The sequence below is a fragment of the Cyrtonyx montezumae genome, unplaced genomic scaffold (genome assembly GCF_038088225.1).
Source record: "Cyrtonyx montezumae isolate F1298 unplaced genomic scaffold, pur_monq_1.0 scaffold_4, whole genome shotgun sequence".
In the NCBI taxonomy this organism is placed as follows: domain Eukaryota; kingdom Metazoa; phylum Chordata; class Aves; order Galliformes; family Odontophoridae; genus Cyrtonyx; species Cyrtonyx montezumae.
The window spans coordinates 20,613,299-20,631,173 of record NW_027072045.1 but is presented as its reverse complement, the minus strand read 5'-3'; the positions used below and the strand labels follow the sequence as shown (position 1 = coordinate 20,631,173).

Genomic DNA, 17,875 nt, shown 5'->3' with positions numbered 1-17,875 from the left:
GGGAAATCTAAGGAGAGAAAGACTCCATCTTGCTCACAGCTCTGTGCCACCCTAGCAGCACTGCTTATTTGTTCTTTCAGGGGAAACGTTACAGGTGAAGAAGGGTAGAGAAACGCAGGCTGAGCAATAGCTGTGGTAGCAGCAGTGTCTATATGGGTAGATTCAGTGAGAAAAATTCTGGAACTAAGGAGAACAAAATACAACTTTAAAGCTCATGGCTGTACAGGGCTATAGGAAGGTTTTCTGGTTGCAAGTCACTTGAGGAAATCTACTCTTTTCTCTTGTAAGAAGTCAGCAGATTAAGAGAATACAGGCTCCCTATCAAGAGAGTCAGGGGACAGTAACAGATGGGACAAAATGGTCACTGCTCTGATTATAAGTAATGGCCTATAATCCTACGGCTCATATTTATTCAAAAGCCAAATCAGTCTGAAATGAGTGACTTTTATTTTTACATGCTATGCTGAGTTCACTAGATACAAATGAAGAAACAAGGGATGTAAATGGCTGTTCCATGTACCCTGCCAAACAGGAGGAAGCACTAAAACTGGCAGACAACAAGGCGGTTCTGGTTGCATTTTTTGTCATTCCAAGTGCCATCAGTGTACATCTCCACACATTCTTCTTCTCCTTTACCAGAAGGCTCACGTGAATACCAGTTGGTATAGCTCAGTTCAGCACCATTCAGGAACTGGAATTTGCCTGGGATTAGCGATTCCTTTAACCCCAGGTAGGCGTACCTATTATTCTGCTTCACGAAGTACAGAATGGCAGCATTCTCATCTGCATTCCTTGGAGATGCAATACACCCTCCAGCCTCCTGGCATGTTTTCACTGTAGCATGGAAATCAGCTGTTTTCCCATTGGTAGCAAATATTTTTCCTCCAGATGTTGTTATCTTCCCTTGTAAGCGAAGGACTGCAAGATCAGGTGGAAGTTGTTAATTTTCATACAATTGGCAGCAAGTTGACTACAAAACAATGCAATTCTCACTATTTTCATTCAGAACTTCAGATTAAATCCAGAATTAATTAAAGGAGAAGAAAACAAAATTTAAGATTAAAACTAGACAAAAGAGGCGACCCCCAAAAGCAGGAATAAACCTGAAAAGATGAGGGGGGAGGGAAAAAAAAAGAAACATAATTATACAGACAATGAAATAAGAAAAGCACAAGAGGTTGGAGAAGGAGGGAATGAAATGAGGAGGAATTTTCCATTATGGTAAAGTACTTGAAGTCTCTTCCAACCCCTACAATTATGTGGATTAATGCCTTTGACTCTAGCTCTGTACTGTATAAGCCCTCTGAGATGGCCTGCAGAATATATGGATATTTGTTAGTCCTTGAGTGAGTAGAAACCTAGATACAACATGATTGTGAATACTTTGAGATGTTTTTAGTCTTCATTTTGTAGGGGCATAAGAAAGGCTCATGGAGCACTTTTACATAGACAGGAATATGATAAGCTTGACTCGTTTGCCCTCATACTTCAGAGCTATCACCTAGGCATCTCCCACTTGTTATGGAAACCGACATGCTCTTCTTCCCTGAGTCTGTAAGTTATAACCCTTCTATATATCATCAAGCAACATGAAGAGAACACGGAGGAAACTGGAAAATCTGCCTTTTCTCTTAGATGTTTAGTCATTTGTTTTCTTTGTGTTCCCTAATCGAACTACAGTAAAAAGTAGATTTAGATAACTTACCTCCTTCGAGTTTTGAAATTCGTTTCTCTAATTCAAGGACAATATTGTCCATTTCATTACCAGCAACCGCTGGGAAACCTATAAACAAAACCAGCTGTTATTAAAAATTCAACCTGAGGTGCATCTTGGCTTTTAAGATAATGCAGAGGTAGTTGTGTGAAATTAATGTGAACTTTCCAAGCTTGTTTCACCCATGTTAGATTACTGCTGTAAACTAGAAATCTTTTCACACATTGAGCTTTGTAAGGATAAGGAATACATCTGTGGTAACTACTTGCCAGAGCAGCGATGCTTATGGAAAACTTAAACGAATGGGCTGGGTTAGTATTTAATCTGCAAATCTTAAGGCACCCCACAAAAGACTAGCAATTGCACAGTAAGCTTATTTGATTTTAATTCTCTTTTGGGACTGCTGAAAGAATCCTTCAGGTTCTTTGAGCATTTCCCCACAGTTACAACCTAACAGCATCAACAATTTTCTTGTGCCTTGTATTACGGGAAACGATACCTTTTTCTTTATGTGAGCTGAACTGTTGAGAGGGAGAGATATAAACCTCTTATGTCATACAGGAAATATATGAAGATCTGATTATTTTCTACCAACTAGAGCCCACATCTTATCATACAACATAGCACTGGGTTTATGAAGCATAGAAATGGAATGCAACGGTAGAAAACAGTACTTGTAGATGAAAATGGCACTGGTAACTGCAGGCACCTGGCAAATAAGCTTGAGATATTCCTTTTTCACCTCTGAAACCGGGCATTGGAAAAACTCTTGCTGGTTTTCCTTGAGCACAGTAGGGAAGCAGAAGTAGTGTAACTCCCAAGAATTTGTGGAACAGCTGTAGTGATGACATTATTTAAATCCAAATACAAAACAAACTTTTACTCTCCAATGTAGAGCCCTGTTTAAAAAAAAAAAGGTAAGAAAAGAAATTCTGTATTCTGCTATCTGGTTTTGAAGTTTCTTCTATCTTATAGTGATATAAATGTCACTGATAGTTGCTAAGTTGTATTACTTATGAGCTTATGGAGGAAAAAGAACCTCAAACTTCCCCGTTCCCACCCCATTTTTATACAGCCGATACCATTGTATGCATGTTTTCTCATGGAAGAAGCTACAGTCCCAGTGTTAATTTTTCGGAAGAGCAACAGCTTTATCTGCTTCAATAGCAGAAAGCCAGGTTAAGGTGAACGGGCACATGGTCTTTCTCAATTTACTTAAGAAGGAAACAGTTATTAACATCCATCTATTAAAATATCAACACCTAGGGTGATGTCTTCTGTCACAGTATGCTAAAATTTTAATAAAAACGTTGACACAGAAAAACTCTAAAATGGAAAGGTTTGTGAGCAATTTAAGATAATTGAAATAGAAACCTCTTGAAAGATGTTCAGCTTACCTGGTAGCTCTGATATGAAACAGGGTAGGCTCATTAAAATGGCCTAATTTATAGTGCAAGTGACTTGAGATTCATCTTCTTGTCTATGGGAAATACCAAGAGCATGTAATGTGATACGAATTTCTATATGAATAGAAATGTCATTAACTTGAATGATAGGGGTTTGTTTACTTCAAGAGCTGAACACACTTAAAAGTGTGAGGAACATATTTGAGGGTACTTTCCTGACTTGTAGAACATTTTTACATATTTAAAAAAACAAACAAAATGGAAAAGAAAAACCCTTGGAACAGAATGAAGCAATTTCTCAATACTTATTTGAAATACCCGATACTTCCAGAGAATTGCTCTGTAAATGTCAAATTGTAAATATCAGTGAAGATAAGGTAAAATCAACAGTTAACCTGAAGTATAATATGCACCAGGAATACCCCTACAGTGCTATTGCTTTCACTATTGCTGATAAGAACTCAGTGTGTAATAATTTAAGTCTTGTAATTTAACAGCACCTAAATAGATAGTAGCATAGCCTCAAAGTGAGAAAACAATGGTACATCTGCAGCTTAGGTAGAGCTAATAAGACAGGATATTCCAGAGGAAGCTTATGTATCATAAATAACAATTCTACTGTTCAGTGTAAGTAATACAGTTTTATTCAACAGTATAGTGGCCATTTAGTGAAGGAAAAAGGAGCTCTGTACAGATGCCTCAGAGCATGGAGTGTCACTGCAATGGAAAATGTTGCCATGCATTTCTAAGTTCCTCTCAGCTGAGGATTTGTATCTAACAGGGAATTTTGGGAAGGGGGTTTCAGGCTGTGTTCAAGTTCAAAAAAGTACATCTTTGTTTGTTAGAGCAGCATCCAGCTGTAACAGGAAGGCTAGCAGGTGACACAGATGACAGATGGAAAGCAATGTCCATACTGGCCTAAGACGATACTGAAGCAAGTCTTCAGTACCCCTTCCATTGGTCCCGTGTACCCTCCACATTCACACTTAGCTCAGCTGAGTTGGAGTCCTCTGTCAATGGTATAGAGCCCACAGAAACTAGATTAATTCCCCCACAGCATTGTTTGAGTGTTCTGAGAAAGGCACTAGCCCTGTGAAAAATAAACAAGCTGTACCAGTTGTACGTACCCCAGCAGAAGAGAGCCAGTATAAATTTGTGTGAGTAATCTTTGCTTAAAGTTTCTTGTCAGATTTTACAGTTCCTATATCTTGAGTGTTTGACTTAGTCCTCTTAACATTCTTTTGGCTGAGGTTTTCTAGTTGTTTCATGAAACAAACAGAAACTGAGGCAATTACCTGGGGTCCAGATGAGCTTAAGCAAAGGTCACTAGCAGACTGTTTGCATCTGTGGTGAGAACAGCTTGAGAACTTCAACCACATGTGAGAGAAAACAGAGGTCAGTCAGGTGTGAAGAGGAGATGAGGCTTGTCCCCTGTTGTTGAGTTTCATATACTGACTTACAGCCTGGGAAACCTGGAGGGAGACAAAATTTTTCTGGTACACTTCTGTCCAAGAACTGATGTGTATCTGATAAATGGCAAACATTTTTTCTCTTGCTTTTCATCAGCATATTGGTTAGCAGGAGCAAGTTATTTTGAAAATACTTGCTTTTTTGCTATACTGTTTATGCTCAATTAGACTAATATTCTATACAACTACAATAACTTGTAAACTTTTTTCTGATCTTGCTTTGAGCAGCATGCCGCAGAAACTCACTGAGATTCAGGGATATAGACCTAACAGAGGACAGTTTTAGAACATTGTGAAAAATTTTCTTGAGTGTTTCTGCATTTATCATTATAAAACTAATCAAGATGATTAAGAGTTGGTTCAGTATACATACATATCAAACATGTTGAGAACAGAAGTCTGTCAACGCTGTTTTCTTGTACCTGCTTTGAGAAATATAGACATTACAGTTGAATTTCAGTTTACCAAAATGGGTACATGTTCCTTCCACTAGCCTGTTTGTTAGCCTTTCCTCTACATACTTAACCTCCTGAAAGCTTTATATATTTCTCCTTCGTGGTGATTTTCATACCACAGATAATCAGGAGGGAGAATTTTAAGATTGTCTTGGCTTGTATTTAAATGACCCCAACTCCATTTACATTTTCTGTTTACACGGCTTTTGTGCTGTTCTCCTGCTGCTTCCATCCTACCTCCCTACCACTTTGTCCCTTGCTTTCTGTATTTCCTTTTCTCTCTTCAAAATCCTTGTCAGATTGTCCCCAACAGCTCCCTTATACCTGGGAATATAGGAATGAGAAGAGAGCATGTGGGACTTAGTGTCTCCCCTCTCAATTCTGGTGTTAAGCAGCACTTGTCAGAGAACAGAGGATGTTCTTGCTGAACTTTAGAACTAGGTAGCAAAGAATTCAGCAAGATGCAGCCACCAGGGAAGGCAACCTTCAACCTAGCATTTTGTTGATTTTATCAGCAGCATTAAGACTTTAATCACATTTTACCTTAACACACTGTGGTCTGTGCTCAAAATTAAAACAAAACAAAAAACAAACAAAAAAACACCCCCCTTCATATTTATGAAATAGATCTAACTTTTTCTGTATACCCTGCGTTTGTCCTCCACTATCTGCAATTGAAAGCTCAGTTGTTCATTGCAGTCCTTATGACTATAATTACAATCATTGAAACTTCCTCAAGTGCATAGGTGCTCTTGCAGCACAGGCTCATATCTCCTGAGTCACAGGAGCAGAGATGAGTAAAAGTTACATTCAGGTTTCACCTAGCACCTTACTTGGCCTACCGCTTTTGAGCCAAACTCCACCGAACTCTGATTTCCTAACAGGCACTTAAACTCAATCCAATCCCCTTAACATTTTTAAAGGTGCTATTCTGCTCTAACTTCCAAGCATGCTGTATTGATCACGCTTTAAAAATAGGTCTGTTTGTATAATCGTAGGCTAGTACAATTTTAGATTGTAAGTAAATGTCATGTTGAAGTATACTATCTGACTCTCATTCAAGATCCAGATAAACATGTCTGTTCTACCATTACACAATATTCTCAAGAACATTGTTTTCTTCTAGTTCATGAGAGTTCCGGAAAGGACTATCAGTCTTTCCACCTCATTTCAGCGTGATTTCAAAACCAGCAAATATTTCTTCTTTCTCTTCCGCTTACCAGTCTTCTAAAGAAAAGCTGCAAATAAACATGAAGTGTATGATTAACCTTAAGCTTACCTTGCACTTGCAGCACTGGTAGGGCTTTGTGGCATCAGGGCACTGGTGTTTCTTCACCTTGTCTCTTGGAAAAGGACAGAACAATATTGTAATTAATCTTCCTTAAGTCTGGCTTCAAAATTAGAATTTATAAAGGTGGCATTGGTCACAATTTTTACAAGGTAAGGTAGCCCTGACACCCTAGGTCACATCCTGACATTTAGTATGTTCATGCAAGATTGAATTGGAGCTCAGTTTTCTGATGAACCGTGGGGTTTGTTTTCATTCCCCCCGCCCCAACCCCTTTATTTATTTATTTATTTGTTTGTTCATAGAGATCAGGAAGATAGTGAAAGGTACTTACTTGCTGTAATCTAAAATCAGTTTATTTACATGTAGGAGGGATTGGTACATGGAGAGGGAGAAGTGATTTTTGAGTGCTCAAAATTGTTAATAGTATTTTTAAGATAGAACATCCAATTAAATTACATAGTCATAAAAGATGATATCACTCTAGACTAGAAATTACCTTAGAGATAGCTATTATGTAAGATTTTACATGTCAAAGATTTTAATAACGACCCTGTGTAGCCATCGTGTATACACTGGTATTATGAGAACAAATAATTGATAAACCGAAGGAATGGAATACATAGAAGTTAGTGGGACATCTATATTAATAACTAAAATTTTAAAGGTAGAGGTAGTTTTAAGTAAGACTTCAAATTTTTCTAAGATGTGTTCTAACATGTTAGAGACAGACATAGGAAAAGTAAAAGCTATTACTTTAACCCTATCTTTACTCAAGGTAACATGACAGTCCAAATTTTTTTAATAGTATGATCTATTCCCTTCCCATTTGAAATTTTTCCCAAAATTCCAATTGTTGTTATGGGTCTCCAAGAATACTGTTTTGTAAAGCGCATTCACATTTTGAAACGTATCCAGCATGCCACTGTGTTTTTCCCACTTAAACATCGATTCTCAGAGTGGAGCATTGTGCTGATGAAAACTATCCCCTCATCTTCCACATCATAGAAACATAGGATATCCCAAGTTGGATGCGACCCATAAGGAAGATCATGGAGTCCAACTCCAGTTCCACATAGGACCAATCAAACATCAGATTATGTCTGAGAGCATTACCCGGATATTTTTTGAACTGCAGCAGCTCCTTGCCATGAGCTACTACCCTGGGGACATGGGTGTCAAGTCCAGGTTCATATAGGCTCCCTTCACAGAATAAGTTGTGAGAAAGGAGGAAAGGTGAAGCAAAAGGTATTATGCATGTTATTTAATTCCAGTACTTTCTTTTCTCCCTCAGACTGTGGGAAAAATGAGACCAGTATGAGCACAGGACTTCCATACTGCAGGGTAAGTGAGTGAGAATTTTCTATTCCTAGTCCTCTTCTGAGCTCCCACTGCCCAAGCCAGCTACTGAAACTAAGTGGCAGGAAAAGCACTTTCTGAAAAAATCCTTCTTGATACTAGGAGATTTGAATCATGGTCTTTGTGTTTTCTTGGCATGACATCAGTAGAGTTGTAGTTTGTATTTGAATTGATTGAACTTCCACTCCTACCTGCTCCCCTCAAATAGTATATGCTTGATCAGTTGTGTGGGAGACGACAAGTGGCATTTTAACACAACAATGGCCATAATTTTATGAGTGACTGTAATGTTTTAGGAATAAGATGTAATTTTAGTGTCTTATGTATGTTTTTATATGTTTACATAAAGGCAATGCTTATCAGGGTTTTACAGAGAATGGCTTCTGATTTAACAAAGAAAACTAATTGCGACCAGTACTGTTAATATTTTAATAAAGATGATTAAATATGGATGCTAAATGTATTAATGCATGCTTCACTATGACAGATCACTCAAGGCTTTCTAGGAGAGCCTTATAGTTTTAGAAGATACTCAAATCTGAAGATCACCATTGGTCCAGTGAAATCTGTTCATGTCTGTTAAGGTAAAAGCTATTAATTACGTGGAAAAGTTTTCACTATGTTTTCATAGTGTTTCCAGACAAAGGTAAGTTTATCTTCATTTTTTTTCCAATATCTAAACCTCATTTTTGGAATTCTCCTCTAATTTTCATGTTGACCTAGTGCAGAGGCAGTCTGCTGTGACCAATGAATTCTGAGCTCTTAGCCCTCCAAAAGAAGAGACAAACACATCAGATTAAGCACATTTTAATTAAGTTAATCACCTTCTACATTTGGTATTTTTTTAAGCATAAAAATATAGTAATATGATTCATTTTAGATTTTCTGACATAGGATAATTGCAGAAATTTGCATCAGTCTGAATGAAGCACAGGGTATTTTATAGACCCCAAATTCTCAGGTGCCTGAAAGGTCATTCTCTAATATTCACAGATTGAGAGGCGGTACAGGTTGCATTTTCTGTCTTTCCAGTTTCCATCAGTGTACATCTCTACACATTTTTCTGTCCCCTTGCCATTAGGCTCATACTGTTGCCAGTTGGTATAATTCAGAGGTTTGCCATTCATGTACTCAAATTGACCTGCAGTGTCGCTCTCTTTAATGCCCAAGTAAGCGTATCGGTTATACTGTTTCACAATACTCATAATAGCTTTATTCTCCTCTTCATTCATGGGAGTTGCAAGAGCTCCTCCAGTCTCTTCACAGGATTCTAGTGCAGATGAAAAATTGACTTCTTTCCCATTGCTGGCAAATATTTTCTCTCCTACTTTTGTTATTTTCCCATTCAAAGCAAGTGCTGAAACATGAAAAGAAAAGAGTTAGCAGAGAAATAAAGAGACAGAGAAAATTAGAAGTGGTAAGAGGAACAGAGGAGAGGCAGATAAGGGCAGGAATGAGAGTGAAGAGCAGGATAAAGAGGAAAAAAGATCTACAAAATTCTACCAGTTTACTGATTTTTCAGTAAGTTTATTCTTATGCTGCTTGTGACCATCTGCCGTGGTCTCCTCCAATACAAGCATGCCAGGCACAATATCAGCTCTAAAATAGTTGTGTACTCCCTAAAGAGGATCAATTTCGTTTCAAATAGATAACATGAAGAAATGATAATACTTTCTGTGTACTCAGTACATTTCCACCATCTTTGATGATTTCATTGCTGGTAGACAGAAATGAAAGCATGGAGGAAAAGGTTAAAGAGTTTCCATGAATCTGTGTTGAAACTGCACAGCCATTCAGACTTTTTAAAAATATGAATCAAATTTGAATAAACGTATTCAGTGCTCCTGTGAGAAGTCTGCAGTTTTCTCTTCTGTGAAAGTACGTTTCTTTATTGCTCCTTGTCCCATATGCCTAAGTACATCTTGCCCCACAATTCAAAAATGCAGAACATTGTAAAGTGCAAAGCATCACTCCAGGTTGTCTTTCAAACTAGCTTTGTGCTGTGTACTGGACATTTAATTGTACTGAGCATTATTATAGCATCTCAGCAAATTCAATTAATTCTTAACAGTCTTAATAGATAACCAACTGCACAATTTCTCTTTTTAAAGATGGTATAGACAGAGTACATCTTCTTCTACATTGTCAGCAGTGGGAATATAAAACCTACATTATCTTTGAAGATTTAGGTCTACTTGACCTAAGGCCAAAACTTAGTAGCCCTACAGGAAATGAGTACTAGCTCTACAACATTCCTTGGACATCTCAGTGATATTTCACAGCAAGTTCTAGTTTTGGAATGTAGTTCCACGTTTTCAAGTGTGATTTCTTTTTTACACATCTTGATTCTGTCATTAATCTTGCCCACTGCACTTGAAATGATTGAGAGCTAAAATATAAAAAATGAAAAATATACCTCCTTCAAGTTGGAAAAGTCGTTGTCTTAAATTCAGTAAAACATTGTGGAGTTCAGCATCAAAAGGAGACAATATACCTAAACAGGTGAAAATATAGGGTACACAGTCAGGAAAAGCTAAGTTATGGTTATGGAAATATCATGTGTCACTGCATCCAATCACTGTTTTTCAAAACTAACTGATATATAGTGTATTTTAACTACACACAGAATAAAACAATTCTTTTAAAAATATTTTGTCACTTTCTGGATAATCCATACTAAAATAAAGAAAAAACAAACAAACAAAAAGCCCACAGCCTTGGAAAAGCTCACAAATTGACTTATACACAGAGAAAACCTATTAAAAACTATAAAAGAAATAAAATATTTTTCATAGCTTGGAGTTTGTCATATCTATAAGACTGTAAAGGTACTCAGACAAAATGATTTTCCATGGCTTTGCTAAGAGAATTTGTTTCAATCTCATAATCGTTACTGAACTGCCACAAGGGCGATTGTAGATAATGTTGATTTCCTGTGGCAGCAAAAATTTAGATTATAATTTTCTTGTTGTTTTGCTGAATGGATGCTTTGTGTTTCTACTCCTCATTTTAAGGGGAACTGTAAACACAGATACAGGAATATTTCCACATAGATGGTTTGAAATGCACTGGATGCTTAAGATTGGGACTAACTGTAATGGTATATATTTATTTCACACATATTTCCACTGGTAGCAAAGATCCAAAATATACCAAAGTATTACCAAGGTGCTTTGCGATTGTGTTCCCATTAGTGAAAAATAACATATTTGACTTAATTAAGGAGTCACTTTTCTGACAAAAAATTATATAGAGATTAGCCTCATTCACATACTTCTGCAAACCCACTGTTGTCCCATTTTACTCCTTTCTCACCTTGCTGTCCTTGTAGCCATTGACGTTCAGGAAGTTCCTGCTTCCTGTAAGGCCACAATATGCCTCCAACGTGTCTACTGAGACCTGGAAAAGAAAAGTATAATTATATTTCTAAGGTGTAAAAATCTGGAGATGTTCAGCAAACAGTAGAACTTAAGTCTAACAAACTGCAGTTTGAGATTATGAATAAGTTTTCTTATTGCTTTCAGCCTGGTAATGGACCCAAAGTATTTCTAGATTGAAATAGAGTCACACAATGCAAATTATATTCCTTAGAAAGCTACCTTTCTTTGTATCATTTTTGAATGCCACAGAAAATACAAGGCACATTTTTGTTACACTTGTAAATACCTACTAGAATAATATTTTATTCCAACAAAAAATCTTTTGGTGTAGAAGAAGCGATTCCCTATCGAAAGGCAACAGAAAAACACTGTATGTACATATATTACTTTTCTATGTTTAGATATTGATAAACTGGGCTTTTTTCCTTTTCTCCCGTCAAAGAGAGAAGTTTTATCTTCTAGGAGAAATATCAAGCCAACTGTTTTCTCCATTCAGTTTTTCCCATTGCCTAACAGTGCTATTTGTTTAAGAATGTATGACCTTCCACGTTTTTAGTTGTTTAGCCTTCAGGACAAGGAGTTTTTCCAAGAAAGGAGTTTGCTGTGGGCTGGAACTATGAGCCAAAAGATCAGAGCAGAAAAATCACACAATTACTAGAATTTGAAGTCACTGGACATTTTAATACATCTACTATTGTCTTATTTGGTCTGAGTGAAAAGAGAACAAAGATTTATTTCCTTAATGAAGAGTAATGATTAGTGCATGTACATAAAGAACATCACTATTCTTACCTCCCAGGCCAGGCAGTCTACTAACTCCAGGGATATTGGGTAGGTCAGGAGCTCCTGCACAGTTTTGTGCATGGCAAGGCATTAGCAAAGCAACTGCTGCTGCAGTCATGAAGGATGAGTAAGACAACATGATTGTTCAGGAAACCTGCAAGAAAATGCACATATTTGTCAGGCAGTACTTCTGTAAAAAAATGTAGGCATGAGCTGATAGAATTGACTAGCTTTTATTTTGTTCCCTTCTTGAAATTTATAATCTTTACTCGGTTCAAATAAATATAGTTTGAGAGATATGATTTGTTTTGCTACCATATCTTATCCACAGAAATCTTTCCACACTGATACTGACTGACATACTTACTACAGAATGACTGTTCCACGTTTGAGAGTAGGGGAAGCAAATTGTCATTTTTGCTATTAGTGACTATTTGTTAGATTAATCCTTGAGAAATGAGCTTGTGTAGAACTGACCAAGTTTAACCCATTACTTGTCTGTAAGATCTATAATCACTCAATTAAACATAGACATATATGACATTAACCTGAAAGGAATGATTGGTTACAGAGGTTGTTGTGATGGTTTGGAGCTAGTTAGCAATATCTTTAAACACAATATGATTTAGGCACAATTATTTGAAATAGGTGATGTGTTAAAGTGTTTTACTATCTTTTTTTTGTACAAAATTCAACAAGCTGGAAAATGTCAGAATTAGTGTTCCAAATAAAAACCAAAACCCACATTTACTGGTTGGCAATAGGCCCACTCATCTTAATTTACCCTTTCTGGTAAAATTTTAAGGTTATAATCTTTGTGCTGAGATATCAGGAGTATAAAGTGCTCTCAAACCACAGATGAGTGCTTTACAATGTAGCATTGGCCAATGTCGTGTGGTTATAAAACCTGAACTGATGAAAAATTAAATGCTATGTCATGGAGGTATTCAGCTATTGACATTACTCAGCTAAAAATGAGATAGGCAGGTTCAAGGTGTCAGAATGAATATCCAGTTTTAATGAGATAACCTGGATGGGCTGACTGTCATACAAATCATGACTTCACACTTATCAATTCACGTGAATTAGATGGACTACTCTTTTAACTAACAAATGGGCAATCACTGGTTAATATGAGGAATTTCTTTCAAAACATATGTGAAGAGCAGAATTAGAATCTCAGTTTATTATTAGTGCCAATTATTGAATGGATATACGCTACTGCATTGAGCTTTAAAAAGATGTAGTACAGCTTAATCTGCCAGGCTGACTTTATTGTAAAAGGCTTTTAACATTATTCTATGTATAAATTAATACTGAGGATTTTCAAGGGCAAAGTTTACTTGCTTGTTTAGAGAAATGTCTCATCAAACTGAGTTCAGTGAGACATACCCTTGAACATAGGAATATTCATTTATGTTGTAAATTTTAGCATGGATGCACTGAGAAAAGCTTAAGTAATAGCATCAGTTCCTTGTGGCCAGGGTTATCTCTTTAAACAAGTACATTTCTAATCAACCTGAGAACTTGCATGCCGTATTAAAGCACTGTCACGTTTAACATACTTAATCTGAGTTCTTTCAGTTTGTTTAACATTTCCTGTGCTGAAGGCTAGCAGACCCCTCTGACATCGCTGGTCAATGACTGTGGAGAGCAGATTATAAAAGGCTGTAACAGAAACTACCTTAGGTAGCTGGGCATACTTATGTCACCAAGATAAGAGAATGCAATTACAACAGGTACTTTTCCTGTGATGCGGATCATTTGGGGAATTGGTTTTAAATGAACTACTAGACTCAGCTCATAATTGGATCATGATGCACAGACAGACTTCTGACCAGTTATATAATAAAATGGAAAGACAGCTCTTAAGTTTTAATCTACTTTTAATGATCTTCATCAGTCACTACAATCTGATGTCCTTCAGGCATCTCCGCCATCTAGTAAAATTAATAATATAAGTGGGAAAAAGAAACAGAACAACACGTAACACTATTAAAGCAAAAACAAAATCATTAAAGTGTAAATGTGACCACAGAAATGGAATGGAACAGATTTGCTTACTAGCTGAAGTTCCTTGTGATTTATGAAAAGTCAAATTCAACTTACCTTTCTGCTTCAAAGTCAAAATGAGCAATTCTCACAAGGCCCCTTTATATAGCGTGGTTCTTGTTCAATGGTGCTGTGCTGAAGCAGAGATTGGATAATCAGGGCACAAATGAGCCTTCTTACTTTTGCTTACACACTTGTTATGCAAATGCTGAGAGAAATTTTAAATGCTGATAAATATAACCGTATGTTCTTATAAAAGAAAAAGTTCAAGTTTCATTTTTTAATACAGAAAAAACAATTGAACAGGTAACTCCAGAACTGCATGTTCATACAAAGGCATAAAACTCCAATTAATCTATTTGATAATGTAACTACTTTTTTCGTTTTTACAAAAACCAAAAATGAGATGCAGCCACCAAAGTTTTTAAGAAACAAATTGAGAAGATACCAATCCCCTTCCCGCCCCAATGATTAGCTCTTAAAGCCTGTTAACAAAGATCTATATTCAAAATTCTTCCTTCCACTTGATATGCAGCAAGTGTTTGAATGCAGGTTAATCATTTTTTAAAACATCTAGTCCCACCAGTAGAAACTAAAGTAGATGAAAAGAATTTGTATTAAGTGTATAAAATGTAGGTTAGTTATTAGTAGGTAAAATAGGTTGCTTGTTAATGCTGCTGTGGTTTGGGAATGACACAGGTAGCAGGAAAGTCAGTGCAATAAAGACATCAATTGTTCTGTTTCCAAGTGGCTGCAGTCTTCCACAGTACTTACAGCTCTGAAAAACTTCTGCAGCTGCAAGGTAAGAATAAACTCAATTTAGATTTTGTCAAGGAATATTTTATATGATTAGGTGTCCACATTCTTGCGAATCTAACTTATAAGAACATGATCTCATAGATCCGGTTTCTAGGCAATTTTACAACAGTTGCAATAGCTAATACTGCTTGGGGTTACCATTGTCCACATACATCCCTTTGCATATGCATGCAACCTTATTCTATAAGCAACTTATAAGTTCATAAGTTCATAAGTTCATAAGGTTGGAAAGGACCTATAAGATCATCTAGTCCAACCATCCTCCTATCACTATCTCTACCCAACTACTAAATTAAGTCCTTTAGCACCTCATCTAAACGCTTCTTGAACAGCGCTAGGGATGGTGCCTCAACCACCTCCCTAGGCAGGCCATTCCAGTGCCTGACCACTCTTTCAGAAAAGAAATGCTTCCTGAGGTCTAATCTAAATCTTCCAACTTGTGGCCATTCCCTCTCGTCCTGTCATTACTTATCAGGGAGAAGAGGCCTACCCCCTCCTCACCACAACCCCCCTTCAGGAAGTGGTAGAGTGCAAAAACTTGATAAATCTTGGCAAATTACTACTGCTTCTTCCACTGAACACAATCTGTAGTTCACAAGATTAAATATAGAATAGGAAATGTTAAACGGAGAATTCAATAAAACATCAACAGCTACATACTCTCTCTGTTCACAGAAATGTAGCAAGAGTAAAATGTGGCAAGTTTTTATACATCTTAAGCCGTTATCAGCCAAGTTATTACCTAGTACCAAAAGCTTAAAATAAATACACACTTCAGAAAAATTCTTCTATCATGAGCCAGATTATACTTGCACAATAGAAGCTGGTAAGGTGTTAAATCATTACACACCATTAGATTTACTTTCCTTTGTGAAGTAGCAAGGAATTAGGGAAAACAAATACACCAAAGGAAGAAAGAAAGCAAATATTTTATTTTTCTATAGCCTGGAGACCCTGTTGAATAGCTAAAAGGCTCAGAATTCTGAAGTCTACAGGTAAGTCTACGTGGCAACAGGCAAAGTTCTCAAAACCCAGCCTGGGTACCCCAGTGACTTCAGGAGAATCCTAATACTGCATCCTTCATTGTATCATAAGCAGAACAAAAAAGATTCCTTCTGAGGTTCTCTGACCACATGAATTATGCTGGTATGGCATTACGTGGGTAATACCAAGAAACTGAACCCAAGCCCCAGCACAGCCTGTTCAAATGCTAGCAATGGAGAATTTTGAGAAAAGATTGATCTGGTTTTCAAAGGTGCTATATAGCCAGAAAAACAGCTTTTTATGTAGCAGCTGGGCTTGCAAACCTCAAGAAAGCAGTTTGATAACTAATAACTGCCAAGGTCATTTCAAAACTGATACAAATTTCTTCTATATAACCTTCAAACTTCTAATCAGAAAATTATGTGAACTCTCCATTTTGCTCAGCTCACTGTTCGGAAGTGAACTGGTTAGTAAAAACCTTATCATAGTCCAATCTACATTAAGCTATACAGCACACTGTCACATAAAATGCAGTGCTGTATAGGCACAGTAGTTTATTTTAGTAACTTGTGGAACATTTATCTTAAATATGTCACTGTGCTGCAAGTTCCTGAAATCATCTGCCTTACCTTGTCCTTGCACAAAGTCTGCATAGCAAGTAGTCTCCATCTCTGCCTTCATCAAAGAAACACCCATGTTTGATGTTTGGCTAGTATTTTAACTGCAACCTATCTGCTCTAATGATCTTATATAAGTTCAGACTTAGGTGCCCATAGTCAGTTTTTAAGAAGCCTTGTTAACACCAGCATAGATCCTCATCAGAAATACTGGGAACTAAATTTATGCCACATTTAAGTATGGAATCAATCCAATAAGCAGGCACTACCGTCTCTCCACCTCCAGCTTAATTTAAAGACAAGTTCATACAGTAAACAGGGGAAGGTCAACAGTTTCCTTGCCTTAGGAAAATAAGAAACACTGATAAAATAATTTTTATACTAGTTTGTAGTGCACTGATTACAGGAATAAGATGAAAAAGTAGAGATAATGATAACTTACTATATCTTTAAATAAGGAAAGAACACAAGTTCTACAGTTGGTAGGCCTTAAAACTTGTGTTATTGCTGTGTACTCTAGATGCATGCCACTCTAGATAAGCATCAGACAGAAGAGTGTAATTGCTGATCAGGCATATTTATATTTATGAACAAACATCCTGTCAGCTTAGTGATACAGTGTCATCTGGGGGGAAAGATTTCAGGGCAGAGATTTCTATGTCCAAGTGAGTAAGCAGGTGGATGAAGGAGGAGAAAGAACTGCTGAAAAAAAAATGGAAAGGCTCACAAAGACAAGAAAGCAGCCACAGGCTAAGAAACTTGTGGGGAGGAACAGCTCTCATGCAGATCTTGCATAACTGTATTCTTGCAAAGGACAGAAAGCTAAAGACGAAAAGAAAAAAAAGACATCAAGTAATTTGATAGAGAAAAATATATCATCACTTTCAATTTAATTTCTATTGTAGGAAAATCAAATTCAAACCATATTATCAAGAAAAGGAGTGACTAGGTTTTCTACAGATTTTGTGAAAAAAAGCAGGCGTGGTTCTTTCCAAACAGAAGTTTAAAACTGTGCTAGGCAGAAGAACCACTTGACCTAAATTAAGAGATTACTTTTGGTTCTTCCTTTCTTTCAACTGAAGACACTGATTTAAACTACAGATTTACAGTTGGCGTCGCACAACCCAAGAATCTTTCAAGAAAGACTTTACTTTGTTGTTTCTTTAACTGTGAAAATGGTCTTTTAGAGAGATGCAATCCCCAAGGTCACTGGAGCTAGCACTGGTCTACTGCTATGCCACCAACATCCACCTGTGATGCCATGGACCAACATAATAAAACAGGAGGCATTACTTTTGGAGCACCCTCATAATTCCTCCTTGTTTTCCTTGCTAAGCATATGGCCCTAGCTTGGGGAATTCTGCACTACAGTGTAGAAGATAATTCCTAGTCCTTGTTCAGCAACACAACAGAAATACCCATGGCAGTGTCAGTTATTTACTCCATCATAACAGCTAACATCAGCTTTTTACAGGACATTATACAAAGAGTAATCATGGGGGTGTTCTGCTACATTGTGTTCCCATGGAAATGAACTATACCTCATCCC

General features: G+C 37.0%; 2 protein-coding genes across 2 annotated transcripts in view; both read right to left on the bottom strand.

Moving 5' to 3' along the window:
* Window positions 1–424: 424 nt before the first annotated feature.
* Window positions 425–17,875, bottom strand: part of LOC136055068 (mannose-binding protein) — a 31,597-nt gene continuing 14,146 nt past the window's right edge. Inside the window, exons 6-8 of the mRNA XM_065746673.1 lie at window positions 2,424–2,567; window positions 1,706–1,783; window positions 425–918 (exon numbers count right to left, since the gene is read on the bottom strand). Of these exons, the coding sequence (XP_065602745.1) occupies window positions 542–918; window positions 1,706–1,783; window positions 2,424–2,567 (599 nt within the window). The 3' untranslated portion in view covers window positions 425–541. The remainder of the gene's footprint in view (window positions 919–1,705; window positions 1,784–2,423; window positions 2,568–17,875) is intronic.
* LOC136055279 (pulmonary surfactant-associated protein A-like) lies at window positions 8,473–12,004 on the bottom strand. Its single transcript, XM_065747009.1, has 4 exons — window positions 11,864–12,004; window positions 11,007–11,090; window positions 10,108–10,185; window positions 8,473–9,048 (listed from the first exon to the last, which is right to left on the bottom strand). The coding sequence occupies exons 1-4, from the start codon at window positions 11,991–11,993 to the stop codon at window positions 8,672–8,674; spliced, it is 669 nt and encodes a 222-aa protein (XP_065603081.1). The 5' UTR covers window positions 11,994–12,004; the 3' UTR covers window positions 8,473–8,671.

What these genes read in the sequence shown, in the direction of transcription:
- LOC136055279 (XM_065747009.1), bottom strand. Translation starts at nt 11,993, where the DNA reads ATGTTGTCTTACTCATCCTTCATGACTGCAGCAGCAGTTGCTTTGCTA. An exon ending in TAGACTGCCTGGCCTGGGAG is followed by an intron (nt 11,091 to 11,863) that starts GTAAGAATAGTG and finishes TTTCTTTTCCAG; the next exon opens with GTCTCAGTAGACACGTTGGA. An exon ending in ATGGCTACAAGGACAGCAAG is followed by an intron (nt 10,186 to 11,006) that starts GTGAGAAAGGAG and finishes TCACCTGTTTAG; the next exon opens with GTATATTGTCTCCTTTTGAT.